The 20,225-nt window shown below is 30.9% G+C and overlaps 10 protein-coding genes across 10 annotated transcripts; 6 read left to right on the plus strand and 4 right to left on the minus strand.

The window, feature by feature from the left end:
- Positions 1-40: 40 nt before the first annotated feature.
- BN7_5718 (uncharacterized protein) lies at positions 41-796 on the minus strand (the record flags this gene model as incomplete). Its single annotated transcript, XM_011273712.1, has 1 exon — positions 41-796. The coding sequence occupies one exon, from the start codon at positions 794-796 to the stop codon at positions 41-43; it is 756 nt and encodes a 251-aa protein (XP_011272014.1).
- Positions 797-1,067: 271 nt separating this feature from the next.
- Positions 1,068-3,425, plus strand: AFG2 (AAA family ATPase AFG2; the record flags this gene model as incomplete). Its single annotated transcript, XM_011273713.1, has 1 exon — positions 1,068-3,425. One exon carries the CDS (start codon positions 1,068-1,070, stop codon positions 3,423-3,425), a length of 2,358 nt encoding a protein of 785 aa, XP_011272015.1.
- Positions 3,426-3,467: 42 nt separating this feature from the next.
- Positions 3,468-4,883, minus strand: BN7_5720 (uncharacterized protein; the record flags this gene model as incomplete). Its single annotated transcript, XM_011273714.1, has 1 exon — positions 3,468-4,883. One exon carries the CDS (start codon positions 4,881-4,883, stop codon positions 3,468-3,470), a length of 1,416 nt encoding a protein of 471 aa, XP_011272016.1.
- A 257-nt stretch (positions 4,884-5,140) lies between these two features.
- Positions 5,141-7,248, plus strand: BN7_5721 (Nucleoporin; the record flags this gene model as incomplete). Its single annotated transcript, XM_011273715.1, has 3 exons — positions 5,141-5,146; positions 5,563-6,545; positions 7,071-7,248. The coding sequence occupies 3 exons, from the start codon at positions 5,141-5,143 to the stop codon at positions 7,246-7,248; spliced, it is 1,167 nt and encodes a 388-aa protein (XP_011272017.1).
- Positions 7,249-7,643: 395 nt separating this feature from the next.
- On the plus strand, positions 7,644-9,464 carry SYO1 (Syo1p; the record flags this gene model as incomplete). The annotated part of the gene is made up of 1 exon (XM_011273716.1): positions 7,644-9,464. One exon carries the CDS (start codon positions 7,644-7,646, stop codon positions 9,462-9,464), a length of 1,821 nt encoding a protein of 606 aa, XP_011272018.1.
- A 291-nt stretch (positions 9,465-9,755) lies between these two features.
- Positions 9,756-10,359, minus strand: UBC9 (E2 SUMO-conjugating protein UBC9; the record flags this gene model as incomplete). Its single annotated transcript, XM_011273717.1, has 2 exons — positions 9,756-10,191; positions 10,322-10,359. 2 exons carry the CDS (start codon positions 10,357-10,359, stop codon positions 9,756-9,758), a joined length of 474 nt encoding a protein of 157 aa, XP_011272019.1.
- A 285-nt stretch (positions 10,360-10,644) lies between these two features.
- On the plus strand, positions 10,645-11,556 carry PEX19 (Pex19p; the record flags this gene model as incomplete). The annotated part of the gene is made up of 1 exon (XM_011273718.1): positions 10,645-11,556. One exon carries the CDS (start codon positions 10,645-10,647, stop codon positions 11,554-11,556), a length of 912 nt encoding a protein of 303 aa, XP_011272020.1.
- Positions 11,557-11,748: 192 nt separating this feature from the next.
- On the plus strand, positions 11,749-14,418 carry VAC14 (Vac14p; the record flags this gene model as incomplete). The annotated part of the gene is made up of 2 exons (XM_011273719.1): positions 11,749-11,756; positions 11,853-14,418. 2 exons carry the CDS (start codon positions 11,749-11,751, stop codon positions 14,416-14,418), a joined length of 2,574 nt encoding a protein of 857 aa, XP_011272021.1.
- Positions 14,419-14,583: 165 nt separating this feature from the next.
- Positions 14,584-15,918, minus strand: REH1 (Reh1p; the record flags this gene model as incomplete). The annotated part of the gene is made up of 1 exon (XM_011273720.1): positions 14,584-15,918. The coding sequence occupies one exon, from the start codon at positions 15,916-15,918 to the stop codon at positions 14,584-14,586; it is 1,335 nt and encodes a 444-aa protein (XP_011272022.1).
- A 1,653-nt stretch (positions 15,919-17,571) lies between these two features.
- Positions 17,572-19,854, plus strand: TSR1 (small subunit rRNA maturation protein TSR1; the record flags this gene model as incomplete). The annotated part of the gene is made up of 1 exon (XM_011273721.1): positions 17,572-19,854. One exon carries the CDS (start codon positions 17,572-17,574, stop codon positions 19,852-19,854), a length of 2,283 nt encoding a protein of 760 aa, XP_011272023.1.
- Between the last annotated feature and the right edge of the window lie 371 nt (positions 19,855-20,225).

Consider the following 20,225-nt stretch of genomic DNA (forward strand, 5'->3'; position numbering starts at 1 on the left):
TTAAATAATTAATATGTTTTTTTTTCATTATTCGTAAGCATCATTTGTTAATTTCATTAATTGATAATTGCATAATACCATCATCACCGCGTAGTACTTTATCTTTGATGAATTTTATAGCTTTTCTCTCACCTTTACTAAATGATATACATCCAATCATTGTATAAAGGGAACTAAGAGCTAAAGCTCTTCTCTGTTTCATTAAAGCACCTTGATGAGCTGTAATTATCTTTGGCAATATGGTTCTTTTGATAAACTTTTTCTTTACATAACTTGAGAACATTATTGTTTGGATTTTTTCTTCAAGCCTGTCAATATTTAATCCATTTATATTACCTTGTTTATCTTCTAGTTGTAATTCCAAAATAAGTAAGGTCTTCTGAAGATCTACTAACCTTTTACCCACAAGCTCAAAATTTGAAGCACATACAAGTGTTCTTTCACTTGATTCATCTAAAGATATTTGAACTTGTCTTTCTGATCTTGGTCTTAAACAAAGAGTGATCAGCTCATCATTCAATTTATATTCATCACCTAAAAATGATTTAGCGTCTTTTATTCTATTAGAAATCTTTATATGTTCCTTTTGATTTTGATTCAACGATATAAAATCAAATATCTGATCTGTGTTGACAGGTAACTTATTCTCTATGCGTAGCTGTTCTTTCTTTTTCTGTTCTATTATTCTTATCGTTTTGGGTATGTTAAAATATGGTGTTGGAAGTGAAATATATTGACGTATTGGCCTGAGACATGTTGGTATGATCTTGGGTACCCCTATTCTTCCCAGTATCATGGTACACTGATATCTATAGTCTTTCTCCAGTGTCAAAATGAAAGATGGAAGGTTGTTTATATATCAAAACTTATCAAGAAACGGTTATTTGTCACAAATATTGTTTAATTTTTTATTGGTTTAAAAGACATACTAATAAAAAAAAAAAAATTCAAAACGCGTGCGCTAACCAAATATTGAAAATTATTCCGAAGATGAGATGAGTATAAAACATAATTTTATTAAGTGAATAATTTAAAAGAGACTATAAAGAGACTAGGAAGAAAAGGCAATGGCACCAAAGGCAAGTTCAGGGTCTAGTGGAGCCCCAAAGGGAACCCCAAAGAAAAAAAGTGCTGATGAAGGAGATGGTCCTGCTTCAAAACCATCAAAGACCAAAATCCCAAGAACCTTTGTAGTGAGGCCTTCACCAAGTGTAAACCATAAATCAGTTGCTAAAGTTTATTTGCACCAATCTATACTGAAAGCTAGTGACATTACTGCTGGATCGTTAATTAATATCTCAAGAGAAGGGGAAGCTGGTGTCTTAGCTATTGCAAATGCAGGTGATGAAGGATGTCCATTGAATGTGATTCAAGTGTCAAATGCATTAAGATCTGTATCAGGACTAATGTTTGGTGATAGATTAGAGATTTCAAAAGTTACAGCTCAACCTGAATATTGTGATAGTATAACCATTGGTAATGAAGCTGGAAAAGAGCTACCTAAAAGAGCTTTAAAAGCTGTGGAGAAGGTATTGGATGAAGTGGGAATTGTTATGCCAGGGTTAAGATTTCAAAATTTCCCAACACCTGGTGAAACTGAAAATGATGAAAAAACATTAGAAAATTTAGTAATTGTTGAAAGTGAAGCATTACCTAACGTTGCAAAATTACAACTTGAAGAAAATGATAATCCTGATAGTGATAATTTTCAAAGATTTATCTCACCTCCATTATTATTCAAGAGAGGTAGCACAAAAGTTACATTTTCTCAAGATACTGAACCATTAAGCAAATATTTATTACCAAAGACAACCACATATTCATCAGTTGGTGGTTTAAGCCGTCAAATTGAATTATTAAAAGCATCAATCGAATTACCTTTACATCAACCTACATTATTTTCAGATTTTGGTATTACACCACCAAGAGGTATATTACTTCATGGTCCTCCAGGTACTGGTAAAACAATGTTATTGAGAGCCGTTGCAGCTGAGACCAATGCACATGTCTTGACCATTAATGGTCCTTCAATTGTTTCTAAATATTTAGGTGAAACTGAATCTGCATTAAGAGATATTTTCAATGAAGCAAGAAGATATCAACCATCAATTATTTTCATTGATGAAATCGATTCATTAGCACCAAGTAGGTCTAGTGATGATTCTGGAGAAGTTGAAAGTCGTGTTGTTGCCACATTATTAACGTTAATGGATGGTGTTGGTGATAGTGGTAGATTAGTTGTTGTTGCAGCTACAAATAGACCAAATTCTGTTGATTCAGCTTTAAGACGTCCTGGTAGATTCGATCAAGAAGTTGAAATTGGTATACCTGATGTTGAAGCAAGAGATCAAATTTTAAAATTACAATTTGAAAAAATGAAACGTCATAATCTTTCAGAACAAGATGTTTTCAATTTAGCATCAAGAACTCATGGTTATGTTGGTGCTGATCTTGTTGCTCTTTGTAGAGAATGTGTTATGAAAACAATTAGAAGAGGTTTAAAATCTTCAACTCCACATTCACAATTATTGGTAACTTTAGATGATGTTGAAACAGCATTACCAGAAATTCGTCCAAGTGCAATGAGAGAAATCCTTTTAGAAATGCCAAAAGTTTATTGGAGTGATATTGGTGGTCAAGAAGACTTGAAGATTAAATTAAGAGAAATGATTCAATTACCTTTAGAAGCTTCAGAAACTTTTAAGAAATTAGGTGTTTCATCACCAAAAGGTGTTTTATTATATGGTCCACCAGGTTGTTCTAAAACATTAACAGCAAAAGCATTAGCAACAGAATCAGGTGTAAATTTCTTAGCTGTTAAAGGTCCAGAAATCTTCAATAAATATGTTGGTGAATCAGAAAGAGCTATTAGAGAAATTTTTAGAAAAGCTAGAGCTGCAGCACCAAGTATTATATTTTTTGATGAAATTGATGCATTATCACCTGATAGATCTGAAGGTGGTCCTACAACTTCAGCTGGAAGTCATGTTTTAACATCATTGTTGAATGAAATTGATGGTGTTGAAGAATTGAATGGTGTTGTTATAGTTGCTGCTACAAATAGACCTGATGAAATTGATCCAGCTTTATTAAGACCCGGTAGATTAGATAGACATATTTATGTTTCACCACCAGATTTTGAAGCAAGATTACAAATTTTGAAGAATTCCACTACAAAGATGTCTTTATCAAAAGAAGATGTTAATTTAGAAGAAATTGCAGAAAAAACTGATGGTTGTTCAGGTGCTGAAGTTGTTCTACTTTGTCAAGAAGCTGGTTTAGCTGCAGTTATGGAAAATCAAACTGCTGAAAAAGTTGAAAAAAGACATTTTGAAAAAGCTTTGAAATCCATTTCTAGGGGTATTACTGAAGATATGTTAGATTATTATCGTAGCTTTGCCAGTAAGAGTGGGATAGATGTATAATTTAGAAAAAAAATGAAATGAAATATAATGATTATACACAATCTAATGAAAATAATTCGAATCGGAGACTTTCTTATTTAAAAGAACTAAATTTGGAGTCATAACAGATCTTTCCTGTTCTTCAAATGCTGGTAAAGGTTTTGATTTAAGATCACTAGCGGAGCAAAACATTATTGATGAAGATGAATTATTTTGTGACCCTATTTCAATGAAACTTTGAATCAAATTTTCTATATCTTCTTTATGGCAAAAAATTCTATTTTTGACGTGAACAGATGTGGGTTCCAAAGCACCGAAAAGACAATAAGCTACACACATTGCCATATCGTGATCAAATAACTCAACATCCTGAAATCCTCTTTTTTCTTCGTCATTGAGAAGGGGCCTCAAGTCATGGAAATATTGTGATGATTCAACATTATTAAGATTCTTTCTTTCTGCAGATTTAACATATTGTAACAATCTATTTATCAAAATAAATTCATTATAATAAACAAACTTTGGGAATGTTGTAGTCAATGAGCTGAAAAATTTACCACTTTTACGATTTTCCACACGAGGTTGCCCAAAAGAAGCGTCATTGAATTGAGAAATAAGAATATCACCAGGAAAACAATGGTACCTCTTAAAAGAATTTGGGTCAATCTTACAACTTTCATTACTCTTAATAAGAGACAAGCTCCGAGAATTCATGAACTGATATACTTGATTTCTTCCTAAAAATATGATATCAAGATTCCATGAAGTATTTGTAACAAATTTCTTCATGATCGAAGTTTCATTTTGTAATATGTTGATTGAAATTTTATTGAAACATGATGATTTTGTAATGTAATTTAATTTATGATCAGAAAAACATTTGTGATGTTTTTTGTCGAAAAATAAGAATTCCCAGTCTATATGGTCAATATTTAACATTTCATAATCATAATTTTGAGATTCTAATCTTCTTTTGTAAATATCATAACCTTTAATCCCCATTTTACCCTTTCTTTCAGGACCAAACTTCAAGAAGAAGTCATCATTTTTTTTCAACTTTTTAAGATCACTGAAAACCATTAGCCCATTAATTTCTGTATATAATATGGGAGCAAATTGTTCAAGGAAGGCTTTATTCAACTTTATAAGTTCAAAAGAAACACCATAATCCATAATGTTCATCCAGATCTCCATTGGAAAAATATCAAATGGTGACAAAAATTGTGGTGGAGATTTCTTTATATTTCCTCTTTTAAAGAAAATCCTCTCATTCTTGGATATATTAGCTTTCAATTCAGAACCATGATGTTGTGTATCAAAATTTTCCTTATCTTTTGGCTTTGACCTTTCCCTTGCATAATTGGAAACCTCATATTTGAGAGGATAAACAGAGCTTCTTGCTTTCCAAATGGACAACCAATACCAGTAATTTGCCAATTGGTAATCTTTCTTGAATTTCTCTTTCATTGAGTGTGACATGATTTTATCTATGATTTATGATAGACGACGTAGAAGCAATATTAATGAAGGTTTATTTATAGCGAAGCTGTTTGTTGTTAACTTGTTTAGTTCAGACGTATGAAACTAGAGCATTTCCAACATAATATAACGTTGAATTCATATTTCAACAGACCCTCCCCCTTACAACCCAAAATTGTTGTTTCTGTGTTTTTGTGATTCAAAATTAACAAATTTAGAGCTTCAGACATCTGTGACCATCCCTCAATCAGTAGCTTATGAAGGTATAAACACCAGCGACTCCTTAGTATGACAGCAGCTATTCCTATCATTTCCTCATTATTTTCTTTGAAACTTTACAAACTGGAATGAATTTGGTGAAAACTGAATTGAAGAAATAGTTGTTTACTTGAATCAATACGTAGTACGTAGTTAACTAATTAAGCGCTGAGTGTGGGTTCAACCATTTCTTTGTTTACTTTGAAAAACAAAATTTGAGATTTGGAAATTAAGTGCTTCAAAAGATCAATTGCAAAGTAAAGGAAAGGAACTAAAAGAAAGAAACTAGTTGATCATGTCACAGTCAGAGAATATAGAAGTCGAGAAGCCTGTGCTTCTTATCCCAAACATCTACGACGAATCCTTCAAATCAGAAGATGATGCATACACGTTGATGTGAGTTATGTTATGACAACTTTAGAATATTATGGTCATATATACTAACTACTGCTCCAGATATGACTTACCAAGCTCAGTTTATTCAATTGATTGGAATGGGAACCTACTAGCATATGGTCATGATAACGGGATCTCAGTGCTAACACCAATTCCTAAAAACACACAAATATCAAAAAATTTACCAAGTACTTTACAACAAGAATGGGTATTTCAAAAAACAAATATAGAATTAGAACATCTTGTAACTCATATAAAATTCACAAGTAAATACATTGCTACAGCTCTTGAGAATAATACAATCATTTTGATTGATCATCTAAGTGATATTAAAAAAAAATTAGGTGTTGATGGTGATATCAAACATACTGAAGATATTAATTCAATTGACATTTCAGAAAATGGTACTGTTGTTTCAGCTGGTGATGATAAAAAAATCATAGTTTGGGGCAAAGATGACTCTCATGTTTTCCATTTAGATAACATTCCAACATTTGTTAAATTTTGGATAGATAAAGATAGTGATAAAATAATTGTAGTAGAAAATGGAACAACAGTTAAAATTTTAGATTATAAAAAAAGTAAATGGTTATTTACGATTTATCCATTTTCATATTCTTCAAATTCTCAACCTGTTATTAAAGATGTATTAATAAATAATGATAAAATCATAATTGTTGGAAATGGATGGTGGAAAGAATATGATCCTGAATCATTAATAAATGGTGCTGGTTATACTAAACCAAATAATGAAAATCAAGTGGTTGGTTGGGATACTAATTCCAGATATATTTCTTCAAAATCAACACCTTTAATTGGTGCCATTGGTAATGATAGATCTTCATTTTATGATTTATCTGCAAAATCAAAACAATCACATCAATTTAAATTACAAATACCTTCTTTTGATATACCTGCTGGTTCAATAAATTCTGATGGTATTGTTGCATTTGCCTCTGGTTCTAAATTGATTTTGGCTAACCCATTTGATAGTTATGAAGTTATACAGTATTCTTGATCTATAACGCATATAATGAAAAATGCATGTAATTGTATTATACTTTTGGATAATTTCAGAATGTAGTCACTAATAATTAGATTCAACTATCAACACCCAATCTTGAAATCTTGATATCTTGATATTTTGAAATCATTGGTAATGTAATTCCTTAACTATGCGCGAAATTTACGAAAATTTATTCTTCTGTAGTATCTCAAATCTATGATTTACCACTTCCAACATCCCACATTTCAAGACACAAATCCATATTTTAAAAAACCAAGATGGGTAGAGTTAACGCTTTCAATTTTTCTGCTTTGGCCTTGACTATCTTTGTCGGTGTTTATACCGGTAAGTTTCATATGAACTAAAATTCAAATATGAAGTAGATCACTAACCCATAATAAATTCAGGTGCACAATTTTTTGAACCATTAGTTATGTAAGTATAATCCACTCAAAATTAAACTACAAAGAAACAATACTAACTTAGTTAAAAATCAGTGCACAACTAGAAAAAGATGGTAATTTAAGAAAAGATATAGAAATTCCAAATTATGATGAAAATGGTGATTTAATTTTACCACCACCACAAAATCCAGATGCTCTAAAACAAAAAAGTGAACTATTAACTGATAAACAAGTTGGTGAGAAACAAGCTGTTATACCGAATGATGTTAAGGAACAACTTGCTAGTAATGTAAATAAATAATTAAATGAATTAATGAATGATTAATAAATAAATATGGGTATAATTGATATGGTTTTTTGTAATTATATATGGTCTTTTAAGCTTAAAATAACCCTGAAAGCCCGGATTTTTCTCGATAGATAGAGCTCAAAATATTCAACAATCACATCTTCAACTTCAAACAATACTTTTTGCTTTAAAATCACTGATTTCCTGGTTGATTTTATATTCTATTATATGTTTTCGCAAATTTGCACTTATATTCCTGCAAAATCCAATCTTATTTCCCGATTCGGTAATCCATCACTTCAAGAATTTTTTTTTTTTGTTTAATAAACAAATTTCTAAATTTTATATACATTTACTATTAGTTGTATAATACCATAACAACTCTTTAAAAAGCTATAGATATAAAGATGGGTAAATTAAAGAAGAAGTCTAGATCATCAAGACATCGTGTTAATCCAGTTGCAAACCGTAAGAAGGGAGCTGAACAACAAGATGCTGCATTAAGAGAAACTAAAATCTTACCAATCATTGCAAAACTGAAATCAGTTATTCCAAATGATAAATCAATGGCTTTAGGTACAATTACTATAATGTGTGAAGATCCAAAATATAAAAGTTTATTATTGAAGGAAAAATTATTACAATTAATTATGGAACAATGTCTAGTTGATGATAATAGTGAAATTATTGTGGAATCATTTGGTCTTTTAAGAAATTTAGTTATTGAAGAAGGTTATGATGTTGCAACTTATTTATGGAGACAAAATATTTGGGTTACATTAGAAAATAATTTAAATAAGGCACAAATTTCATTTCAAGCTTTGAAAAATGATCCAAAAAAAGTTCAAAAAAATGAATCAAGATTATTATTTGATTATATTGAGAATTTAATTTCTTTAATTGTGGGTTTAGGTAATGGATCAGATGATTTATTTGAACAAATTACAAATAAATTAGATTCATTAGTTATTTTCATTAAGGAAATTTTGAATTATGGATTAGATTTAAACAATAATCATTTAAGAATCTCTGGAACATTATTTAGTTCAATTTTGGATCTTATATATGATTTTAGTAGTCAATCTGTTGAATTTATTCAAAATTTAGATCAAATTTTAGAAATTGATATTAATAAATTACAAGAATTTAGTAATAAATCCAAATTAAATAAATTAACAATGGTTTATATTCAAGGTATTAAACTTCAATTATTAGAAGCTTCAAATATTTCAAATGGTAAAGATGAAATATTATACAATATAATTAATGATTCACTTTCCACAATTCAAGATATAAATATTGAAAATGAAAGAAATGTATTGATTGAAAATATGGACAATACAACAAATATAAACATTACAGAAGAAACTAAAAAACGTTCAAAGGCTAAATCAAATTTACAAGCAATTTCATTAACTATTGAAGTTATAACTGCTACAATTGAAATCATTGCAGTGGGGAGAACTCCAGAAGAAGATGTTGAAATTAAAGAAACTGAAGATGATCCATTATTTAACTCGTTATTAGGAAGAGTTCCAGAAGTTTTAACATTTTTATTATCATATGATGAATATAAAACTGGTAGTTTAACTGCATTAAACAATTTGAATTGGTTATTTGCTACATTAAGAATTTATTTAGATGAATGGTCTAAATTGGCTAAAAATTTATGGACTTTATTAACTATGAAACCTGAAGAAAATTTAGAAAATAAAATTAGTTTATTTGGTATATTATGGGCAATTTCATCTGTTAATCATGATGATATTCCAATCAGTGATGATTTCATTAAATCATTAATTAATGAATATCAAACTGTATCAAATGATGAATCTTTAGATTTGTATTTAAAAGAAGAATATTTAGTTAGATTAATTGGATTTTTAGCTTCATTAGCTCAAACTCAAGGACAAATTGAACGTAATGGTGAAATTTCAGGATTTTTAATGTTGATTTTAAATCAATTACCAAATGTTTCATCAAAAATTGTTATAGAAATTTTAGATTTAATTTATGAAATTTTTGGAGATTTAGAATATGACTATGATTATCCAATTTTCGTTGAAAGACAATATTTACAAAAATTAGAAGAATTATCACCAAAGATTAAACATTCAATTAGACTTGTTGATAAGAATGTTAATCCAGAATTGAAAATAAAAGGTGAAGAAGTTTTAAATAATTTAGTAAGATTTATTGATTATAAAAAGAAAGAAAGAGGTTTATAAATATAAGTCCATATCATGTCCCTGTATACTATATAATTACTACAATATAATGAAATTTTGTTGAAACTAAATATTATAAATTATCGTAACTCCTAAACAAACATGTGTCAAAAAAAATACTGTAACCTTCAAAAAAGTACACAAATCTCTAGCGTTTTTTTAAAAATACATTGGTGGCGTTAAACTTTTGATATATTGTTACGAGTAAACTTTGAAATAAATCATAGTTTGCACTCCCACCAAAAAACAACTTTATCTTCATCTTTCATCAAACTTTTATTGAAACCCACTTTATTTTGTGTATTTTTTAGCTTGTTCAAGAACTTTTTTTTCATAATTTGGTCTATCTTTACCAAAAGCTCTCCAAGCAGGTTCTTGAGCAGGAGAATCTGGATTTGGAGTATCAAGTAATTCTTGAATACCTAAACAAATTTGTTTTAAATTGATACCAGGTCTCCAATCTTGATCTTCATTTAATATAGAAAGACAAATAGTACCTGAAGGATAAACATTTGGATGATAAAATCCAGCAGGGAATTTAACTTTTGGTGGTTTTGATGGATAATCATCAGGAAATGTTAAAGTTATTGGGAAAACTGCATTTTCCCAAATTGTATTATCTCTACCTGGAATACCAGCAACCCAGTTTTGTAAATCAAGAGAACCATCAGCAGCTTTGACTGGTTTAGCATAGAATCCAAAAGGATGATCTTTACGCCATTGTTTTCTATATAAAGATATCACGTTAGTAATTTAATTCAATTGATAATGCATAAAGATTTAAATGGACACAAAATCAAAGATAGACACAAAGTTATCAACTAATAGAGCACCCATCTAATTCAAATAATACGTACCTTTCTTCTTGAAGACGGTTTTTCAAAAGGGAAGACATCTTCACGAGCTTCAAATAGTCTTTGTCAAAACAAGTTCCAATACTTTTAAAGATTAGTTTATATTCAATATTTCAAATCGCGTTAAATTTTAATTTACTTTTAAAGGTTGTACTTTTTTTCGCCGTCGTCCTGGAAATTTTGAATTCGGGCAAATTAACAAAATCAAAATTTGGCGGAGACGTTTTTTATACTGAGAAGAATTTATTTCAATTTAATTTGTTAGGCTAGGTTGACTTTAGACAGAGTGCTAGAAGGACCAGAAGGAGAGCTAGACAGAGTACAGGATGCCTTCAGAAGAGAAGTTAGACAAGAAACAGCCAGTGGGTGAAGATTTGGACGATTTGGATGATTTGGATGACTATTTGGACGATTTCGCTGATGATATATTGAGTAAACCACCAGGACATGATTTAGAATCACATAACCAAGATTCAAAAGATCAAGAGAAGGATACTACTATAGATGGTGAACCTCTTTCTAATTCAGATAAACAACAGATTGAAGATCTTTTGAAACAATTGGAGAGTGAATCCCCAGAAGCTAGACAACAATTGGATGCATTATTGAAAGATGTATCAACTTTAAATGGTCCAAGTGATGTGAAACCAAATGAACAACTTCAAAAAGATTCTAATGATAAAGATTTGAAAGATACCATATCGAGTACGTTAAACAGATTAAAATCAAGCGGTGCTAAAGTTGATGAATCCATTAAGAGTGAAGAACCAGATCAATTTTTGAATGATCTTTTTAATCAATTGAATCTTGATGGTGAAGGAAATCCAGGTGAAGATGGTGATTTTGATATTACTAAATTACTCGGTGATATGTTGGAACAATTAGCTTCTAAAGAGATTTTGTATGATCCACTTAAAGATTTATCATCAAAATATCCAAAATGGATTGAAGAAAATAAAAATAAAATTACTAAAGAAAAATTGGAACGTTATACTAAACAATCAGATATCGTGAAAAGTATAGTGGATAAATTTGATGAAGAATCATATAGTGATTCAAGTAAACCACATAAAGAATTCATTTCAACTAAATTAGAAGAAATGCAAAATTCTGGTAATCCACCTGAAGATTTAGTTGGTGATTTTAATAAAACTGGACTTCCTGGATTAAATTTTGGTAATGACGATTTACCAGATAATTTGGATAAAGAATTGGAACAGAACTGTGCTAATCAATAAACGTATAAACGTCCATGGTGAACCTAATTGTAGCTTATTGTCTTTATTGTTACGATGGTTAAACGGCCCTGGTGCGAACAGACACATTTTCTGGGAAATCAGAAATGTAAACACAGCTTTTGATAACGACCCATATACATCAATTTCAACTAAACATCAACAAAGACAGGAACACCAAAGCGCCATTGAACAATGGGTGAGTAAAAGACAAGCTATGTGCTGGATATCATGGACTAACAAATTGGAATAGAAAAGAATATAGCGCGTGGGCTCAACGACCGGCTGTACGAGAAGAGGAAAACAGCAGCCTTGGAGTTGGAACGTCAAATTAGACAATGTTTAGCTGAAAGAAAGTCTGAAGAGAACAAAGATGGGAAATCTCCTGATAAAGTGAGGGCTATTATTGACCAATTATCCAAAGAGTATGCGTATTCGGTTCATCAGCCAAATGCTAGAAATGGTGGGTTGATTGGGTTGGCTGCCGCTGCAATTGCTTTAGGTCAAAATGAAGTGGCTGTTTATTTAGAAGATATTATACATCCAGTATTGGCTTGTTTTGGTGATCAAGATGCTAGAGTTAGATATTATGCTTGTGAAAGTTTATACAATATCGCTAAAGTCTCCAAAGGTGAAATCTTATTATATTTTAATGAAATATTTGATGTTCTGTGCAGACTGGCTGCTGACTCTGATGCTTCTGTGAAGAACGGTGCAGATTTACTGGATCGTTTAATCAAGGATATAGTCTCTGAAAAGGCAACTTCATATGTTAGTGTTATTCAAAATAATCCAGAGTTAGCTTATAAAAATGCTACACAAACTACTATAAAAGATACTAATGGTCAAGTTTTACAATTACAACCACAACAAGAGCCAACAGCTTTTTCATTACCAAAATTTATTCCTTTACTTATGGAAAGAATCTATGCTATAAATCCATTTACAAGAATCTTTTTAGTTTCATGGATAACTTTATTGAATTCAGTTCCTGATTTAGAATTAATTTCTTATTTACCAGCTTTTTTAAGTGGGATGATAATTTTCCTAAGTGATTCACATAGTGATGTTAGAGTTATAACTCAATCAGCTTTAGATGTTTTTTTACATGAAATTAGAAGAGTTTCTGAAATTCAAAAATTAGTTAGAGAACAAAAAATTAAAAAATTAAAAGATAATAATAGTATTTTACAAAAATCAGTTGGTGATCTGTCTTTAGATCAAGATAAAATTGAAACTTCAACCCCTTCTAAAGGTCCAAAAGATATCAAAGATAATGATAATAATGCAGATGATAGTCTATTATCTAATGGTGAACAACAACCAGAAAATGTTGATAAAGTTGAACAACCTGAAACTCATAACAACAATCAAATTGAAAAACAGGAAGAAGAGCAACACGATGGTGAACTTTATATACCGGGTCAAGATATACATTTAGATTACCCAAAGATTATTGAAATTTTAATTTCACATTTAGATTCATCAGAAGAGAAAATTCAATTAGTTGTATTAAATTGGTTAGATGCTTTACTTGAAATCTCACCATCAAGTTTCATTCCATATTTACCAAAGATTTTATCTGTCTTATTATTAACTATGGCTAATCAAGAAGGTTCAAGTTCAAAAGAAAGTTCCAAAGAAGTTAATGATAGACTATTAGAATTAGTAACAAATTTGAATGAAGAAGATGAGAAAAAACTCAATTATAGTCTTACAATCAATACTGTCACCTCTCAATTTTTAAATGAAAATGAAGTTACAAGAATCGCAGCTTTAGATTGGCTGGCGATGCTACATAGAAAATCACCAAAGCATTTATTACATCATAATGATGATACTTTTACAACTTTATTAAAAGCATTATCAGATTCAAGTGAAGAAGTTATACATCGTGATTTACAATTATTATCTGATATATCATTTGATAGTGATGATGAAAGTTTCTCTTTATTCATGTTGGATTTATTAGATTTATTTAAAAAAGATCAAAAACTTCTGGAAACTAGAGGAAATTTCATTTTGAGACAATTATGTATCTCATTAGATTCCAAAAGAATATATCAAACATTATCTGAAGTCTTGGGTAAAGAAGATGATGTCACACTAGTTGGTACAATGATTCAAATCTTGAATAATAATTTGATTACAGCACCTGAATTGGCTGAATTAAGAAAACAATTAAGAGATTTAGGTGATAAAGGTGATTGGGAATTATTCTCAACTCTTTTCAAAGCATGGAGTCATAATGCACCAGCTGCATTAGCTTTATGTTTACTTGCACAAGCATATGAACTTGCTTATTCAGTTCTTCAAATTTTTGTTGACTTTGAAATAACGGTCAATGTTTTAGTTCAAATTGATATCTTGGTTCAATTATTAGAATCACCAGTCTTTACAAGAGTTAGATTACAACTTTTAGAACCTGATAAATATCCATATCTTTATAAATGTTTATTTGGTATCTTGATGTTGTTACCTCAATCAACTGCATTTGCAACTTTGAAAAATCGTTTAAGCAGTATAAGTGTCATAAATACAATGGTAAATTTACAGGAAAAATTAGATATTAAAGAATCAGAAACATCAAATAAATCAAAAGCTACAAAATATTCAGAACTTTTACAAAGATTTAGATCAGTTCAAGAAATTCATGAACAATCAAGATTAAGAAATGCAGTTAATCCAAAGACAAGATCAGCTCTACCAAAATATAATGATACTCCAATTTTAGAAAAAGGTGATCCAATTGATGATAAAGAAAAACCTTCGCAAGGTCATTCATTAAAATTTGATACCAAACAGGCTGTTAGAAAATTATCAGGTAGATCATTTGGTCTAAAGGGCTTTGGTGCTGATAAATAATCTTAACAGCCAACAATTGACTCTTCTTAGACAGTATTTCTATATAATTCTACAAAAGTACTATAATAATTTTAATCATAATGACTATACTTTATATTAATACTCTATATGATCAAAGATTCCAAAAAAAAAAGAAAAAAACTTGTAGGAAATGATGAATATAAACTAACCACCTAACATTTGATCTCTGAAATGAGGTTGGAAATTAACACGCTTAACTTCACGGCGGATATGTGTGCTTTTCTCCTTTTGTTCAATTTGTCTAATATGTTTAACTTGTTTTTGTTCATGTAAGGAAGGTAATGTTGCTAATCTTCTATCAGCATTTGATACAGTTAATTGACCATCTGTTGGTTCTCTAGGTAAATGAATATTTTGTCTATAAATTCTTTGGTGCTGTCTATGACCTAATCGATTACCATTAGGTAATGCTAGTTCTGAGTCTAATGGATCAATATGAGCTATGGTATAATCATCACTATTACTGTTTTCACTAGTGGTGGTGGATACTAGAGCCAAATCTCTATCATTTGATTCATCATCTTCATTATCATCTTCGTCTTGACTTTCTGGACCTTCAGAGTTTGAAAAGCTTATACTCTTTGTAGTCTTGGTTTTTTCAGGTTGTTCATCAATTGAAGAGAAATCATAAAACCTCTCAAATTCAGCTCTTTCTTCCCTAGTTTCATAGGGTAGACGACAATGACCTTTTGATGTGACATGAGCTCTTATACTTTCTAAACTTCTTCCTTTAAAACTGCAACATAAACATTCATTATCAATAACAATAACTGAAATCAAATATTCTAATAAACCTTTTAAATCAACCAAATAACTTCTTTCAGGTATAAATAATCCATGATTTCTGAACATATGATTCAGATTAGTTTCAATATCATGATGTGGAACACCACAATATATACAACTTGTAATTGGTTGTAATAAGTCAGCATCATGATGAGAAATTCTATCAAATTCTTCATCGTCTTCATCTTCTTCATTATCTTCATCCCCAGAAGGGGCATAACTTGGATCAGTACCAGCTTGTGAAGATAATTCATAATCACTATCAACATCAGTATGTGTAGCAGGATGACTATAAACAGATTCTCCAAGTGAAAAACTTGAAAGACCAGATGCAACTGTACTTGCAGGACTCACTTCTCTAGCTATACCATTAGTATTGGAAGAAGAAGCAACATGAGCAGCAGCTCTACCTCTTAAAGTATCAACTCTATTTCTTTGATTGATATGGAATTTCTTTGGTTGTCTTTCTTTAATGATTTTGAATCCAAATTCATCAGTTTCTTCTTCATATTGTTTTGATTGTTCAGCTCTTTGCTTTAAATCAGCAAACAATGTAGCATCAATTGGAGCAAGTTGTGCCACCCTTCTTTTAAGATTATATCTATGCCATTCTGTTTTCATATGATATCTTTGAGAATCAGAGTTTGGGAACTGAATAGCACATGAGTTACATTTGAAATATGATGATGACATTATTTGAAATTAATGTCTGTATTCTTGAGATTTTCAGGTATAAAAGATGGAGTTAAACCATAATTGATAAGTAAAATACTGAAAACTTCACCATTGATCTCTGATTGTCTGCCTAGGATTACTAATTACTCTGTCCGGAGTTGAGACTCTAGGCAGAGATTGGTTTCTGCACGCACAGTGGGGAGGAAATATCCTGCTAATAGCGAGGTACACTAGTATAGCTTTACACGCTACGCGGTGATTTAATAATTAATGCTTAACTACAGAAAATATGATCTATGACAGTATAACCTAGTAAAGTTTTATATTATAACCTTTTTTAATACAACATTAAACCATAAATACAGCAGCAGAAGATAATGAATTTTCCTTAACGGTATTTGTTGAAACCAACATCTTTAGCTTTTTCTCTGAAACATTGACGACACATGTCTAAACCGTATTTTCTGATTAAACCTGAGTGAGATGAACAGATTCTACATTGACGGCTACCTTTACCGTATTTTCTTGGGTGAGAGAACCAAACGTTTTCGTGAGCCATGCTATTGAAATTTGTTAGTACTTTGATCTTTTATAGGAAATTTAAATATTGAATATGGTATAATGAACAAAATGATGACTATTCCCCTCTGTAGTTTGACTTTAAAGATGATACTAATTGGATGGGATATAGTTTTATAGTCTGTAATGGATAAATATCAATAATTTTCTATTATTTGGTCTACGTTCCTTTAAAATAATATGTGATGTCTTTTTGATAAAATTGATGATAGTTTTTTTCATTCTCGTGATAGTCATTTCTTTAAGTATAATCCACAAATTCAATATAACAGTTGCCTCTAGTTCTTGTTCATTCCCATTTCAATGTTCTTGACCTATCACTTACATTAATTCTTGTGTGTTTGACTTTGTTGTGGTGAATCACTATATCTGTATTGTTGTAACGCTTCAGCTTATACTTTTAAAATTCTATCAACGATCCTACCCAGCTTCGGTGAGCACGTAGGAAATTGACAGAAACTGGAAAAATTTTTCAAGGTCACAAATGTTTCGTCCTGGTGTCTGGATTTACAATTTTTCGAAATAACCTCATGTGACTTGAGCTAGGGCGTATTCGCGACTGTAATCATTACATTTCTGAAGTTCAACTCTACACATAATAAATTAGTTTCTAGCTTCTAGCTTCCATGGAAAGAACTGGTCAAATTGAAGCTTTAAAAAGAGATGATTTTTCACCAAGAGATACCACTCTAAGCACAAGACACAAAGCAGGAGCTCTCCATGACGCATCCACCAAACAATCCCCAAAACTACAATACCTCACCCAAAGGTTATTTAAAGTTAATGATCAACGACATTTATTGCAATGCTATATAATTACCAAATTGTTTCGTAATAAAGGGTGAGAGCTATTTACTTAATGCTCCCAGAATAGTGACTCGTAATCCAATCGTTTCCATCTCTCTAGTAGCTAGTACACAAATGTCATTTTCTAAATTCAACACTCCTGGTTATTGTGCGTAAGTATTAAGATCTGGCGATGAGATGGTTCGGTGCCCTGGTCGCTAAAAATTTATTATCATACATGTACGAAAAACTTTCTATAGTATAGATCAAAATAATGAATCTTTAAATAGATAAACATACACCAAAATGGCTGGAGGACATTCACATAGATCCACCGTTAAGAATGGTCACAAACCATTCAAGTCAAAGCATGCCTCAAAAGGTGCTTTGAAGAATAAATTCAAAGGGAAAGTTGAAAAAGATGTTAAAACTTCAAAACCAGTTAAAGGTGCAAGTAAATTACAAAGAAAGAACTTAGCCAAACAATTGAAAGAACATAAAATTGCACAAACTGCTCAAAGTAGAAAGCTTTTTGATGGTATTCATGGTGCTGAAAAAGTTGTTACTGTTATTCCTCTTACTGAAGATGTTGCAGCAGAAGATATTGTTAACAGATTAATAGATGGTGCTAAAATTGAAGGCCAAGATGCTTCAATGATCCAAGGTACTTCAGTGACTTCAGTTAGAATCAATAAATTTAAAGCAAACTTAAAATTCATTATTCCAGATTTCAATAACTTTGTCTCAATTTTAGATGCTGCAAAAGTTGCAGATTTTGTAGTGTTTGGTTTATCTGGTACTTCAGAAGTTGATCCAGATTATGGTGAACAAATTATCAGAGCTTTGGAATTACAAGGTATTGCACATGTTATGGGTGTTGTTACAAACTTATCAGTCACTCAACCAAAAGAAAAATTCCAATTGGATTTAAAACAATCATTACAAAGTTATTTCAAACATTTCTTCCCAGCAGATGAAAAGATTTATAATTTAGAAAATGCATCAGATTCATTGATTGCAATTAGAACATTATGTCAAAAATTCCCTAAATCAATCACATGGAGAGACTCAAGAGGTTGGATCATTGCTGATAATGTTAACTGGGAATCTGCTAATACTGAAAACCCACAAGATGGTTATTTAACCGTTGAAGGTACAGCAAGAGGAACTGGTTTCAATGCAAATAGATTAATTCATATTCCAGGACAAGGTGATTTCCAATTAGAACGTATTGAAAGATTACAAAGAGGTGGTGACTTAGATACATATGAAGCTACTGCAGACCAAGAGACCTTAGACGAACTAGCACCAAATGAAGTCTCCATGGATGACTGGGAACAAGAAGCTTATGAATATGATGATGAAGCTGTAAGATATGAAAATGGTTATTTACCAGCTGAAAAGGTTAAGATGCCAAAATTAAATTTGCCTGAAGGTACTTCTGATTACCAAGCCAAATGGTTTTTGGAAGATGATATAGTTAGTGATGATGATATAGAAAGTGAAGAAAGTGAACCAGAGTTAGTTGAAGATGATGAAGAAATGGATGTTGAAGAAATCCAAACTGAACCAGAAGATGCACAAAGTGAAATGTTTGTCGAATTATCACCAGAAGAAGAAGAACGTCAATTAAGAGAACATCGTGAAAAGGAAGAAGAAGATCGTGAATTTCCTGATGAATTAGAATTAAATCCAACTGAATCAGGTAAAGAAAGGTTAAAAAGATATAGAGGTTTGAAGAATTTACATAACTCAACTTGGGATTGTGATGAATACGATCCAAAAGCACCATCTGAATGGAAGAGATTATTACGTATTTCAAATTTCAAAGCAACTAAAAACAAAATTTTAAAAGACTCAATTAAAGAAGCACAAGTTACTGCTGGTTCAAAAGTCAAATTATATATTAGAGCACCACAATTCATCACATCAAACATGTCACATTTCAAAGAAGTACCGTTTATACTATACGGTCTACTAGAGCATGAACATAAATTAGCAGTTGTTAACTTTTCTATTCAACCATGGGAAGATTATGAAAAACCAATTCCTTCAAAAGATACCATCATTGTTCAATATGGTCCAAGACGTCAAGTTATCCAACCACTATATTCAGCTGCATCAAACAGTCCAAACAACGTTCATAAATATGAAAGATTCTTACACCAAGATTCCGTTGGTATAGCGACTGCTATAGCACCAGTTAATTTCACCAATGCCCCAGCTATTTTTTTCAAACAAATATCAGAATCACCAAAGAAGATTGAATTGGTTGGTAAAGGTTCATTCTTGAATGCTGAACATCAAAGAGTCTTAGCCAAGAGAGCTATCTTAACTGGTCATCCATTGAAGATTCATAAAAACGTTGTTACTATCCGTTATATGTTCTTCAATGCAGAAGATATCAATTTCTTCAAAGCTGTTCCATTATTTACTAAATCAGGTAGATCTGGTTTCATTAAAGATAGTTTAGGTACCCATGGTTATTTCAAAGCTAATTTCGATGGTAAATTAACTTCTCAAGATACTGTTGCCATGTCTCTTTTCAAGCGTGTTTGGCCAAAACAATCTATCATGTGGACTCAATAAAGCCATTTATAGATTCTTCAGCATATATGTTAACGTTTAATACATAATTTTTGTTTTTTTGTTGTTATTTTAATCATTCTTCATTAAAATTGTAGCCCTAGTATTTATACATAGATACTGTTCCTATCATTTTCCACTGCACTTACCGATTTTGAGAACTATATGAAAAATTTCCGAACGCCAAATTTTTTAACTTTGTATTATATTTCCCTTTCTCCAATCAAAAAGTAAAGGGAAACATTTGCCACGATGAATTAACGTAAATTGTCAAGTTAATTCATTGCCATTCAAGAGATTGCAGTCTCTTAATGACCGTTTCCAAGATCAAAAATTTTATTTGTCCTGGATAGGAAGTTTGGATATCGTGTATC

The sequence above is a fragment of the Wickerhamomyces ciferrii genome, contig 00230, assembly GCF_000313485.1.
Source record: "Wickerhamomyces ciferrii WGS project CAIF00000000 data, strain NRRL Y-1031 F-60-10, contig 00230, whole genome shotgun sequence".
Lineage (NCBI taxonomy): Eukaryota > Fungi > Ascomycota > Saccharomycetes > Phaffomycetales > Wickerhamomycetaceae > Hansenula > Hansenula ciferrii.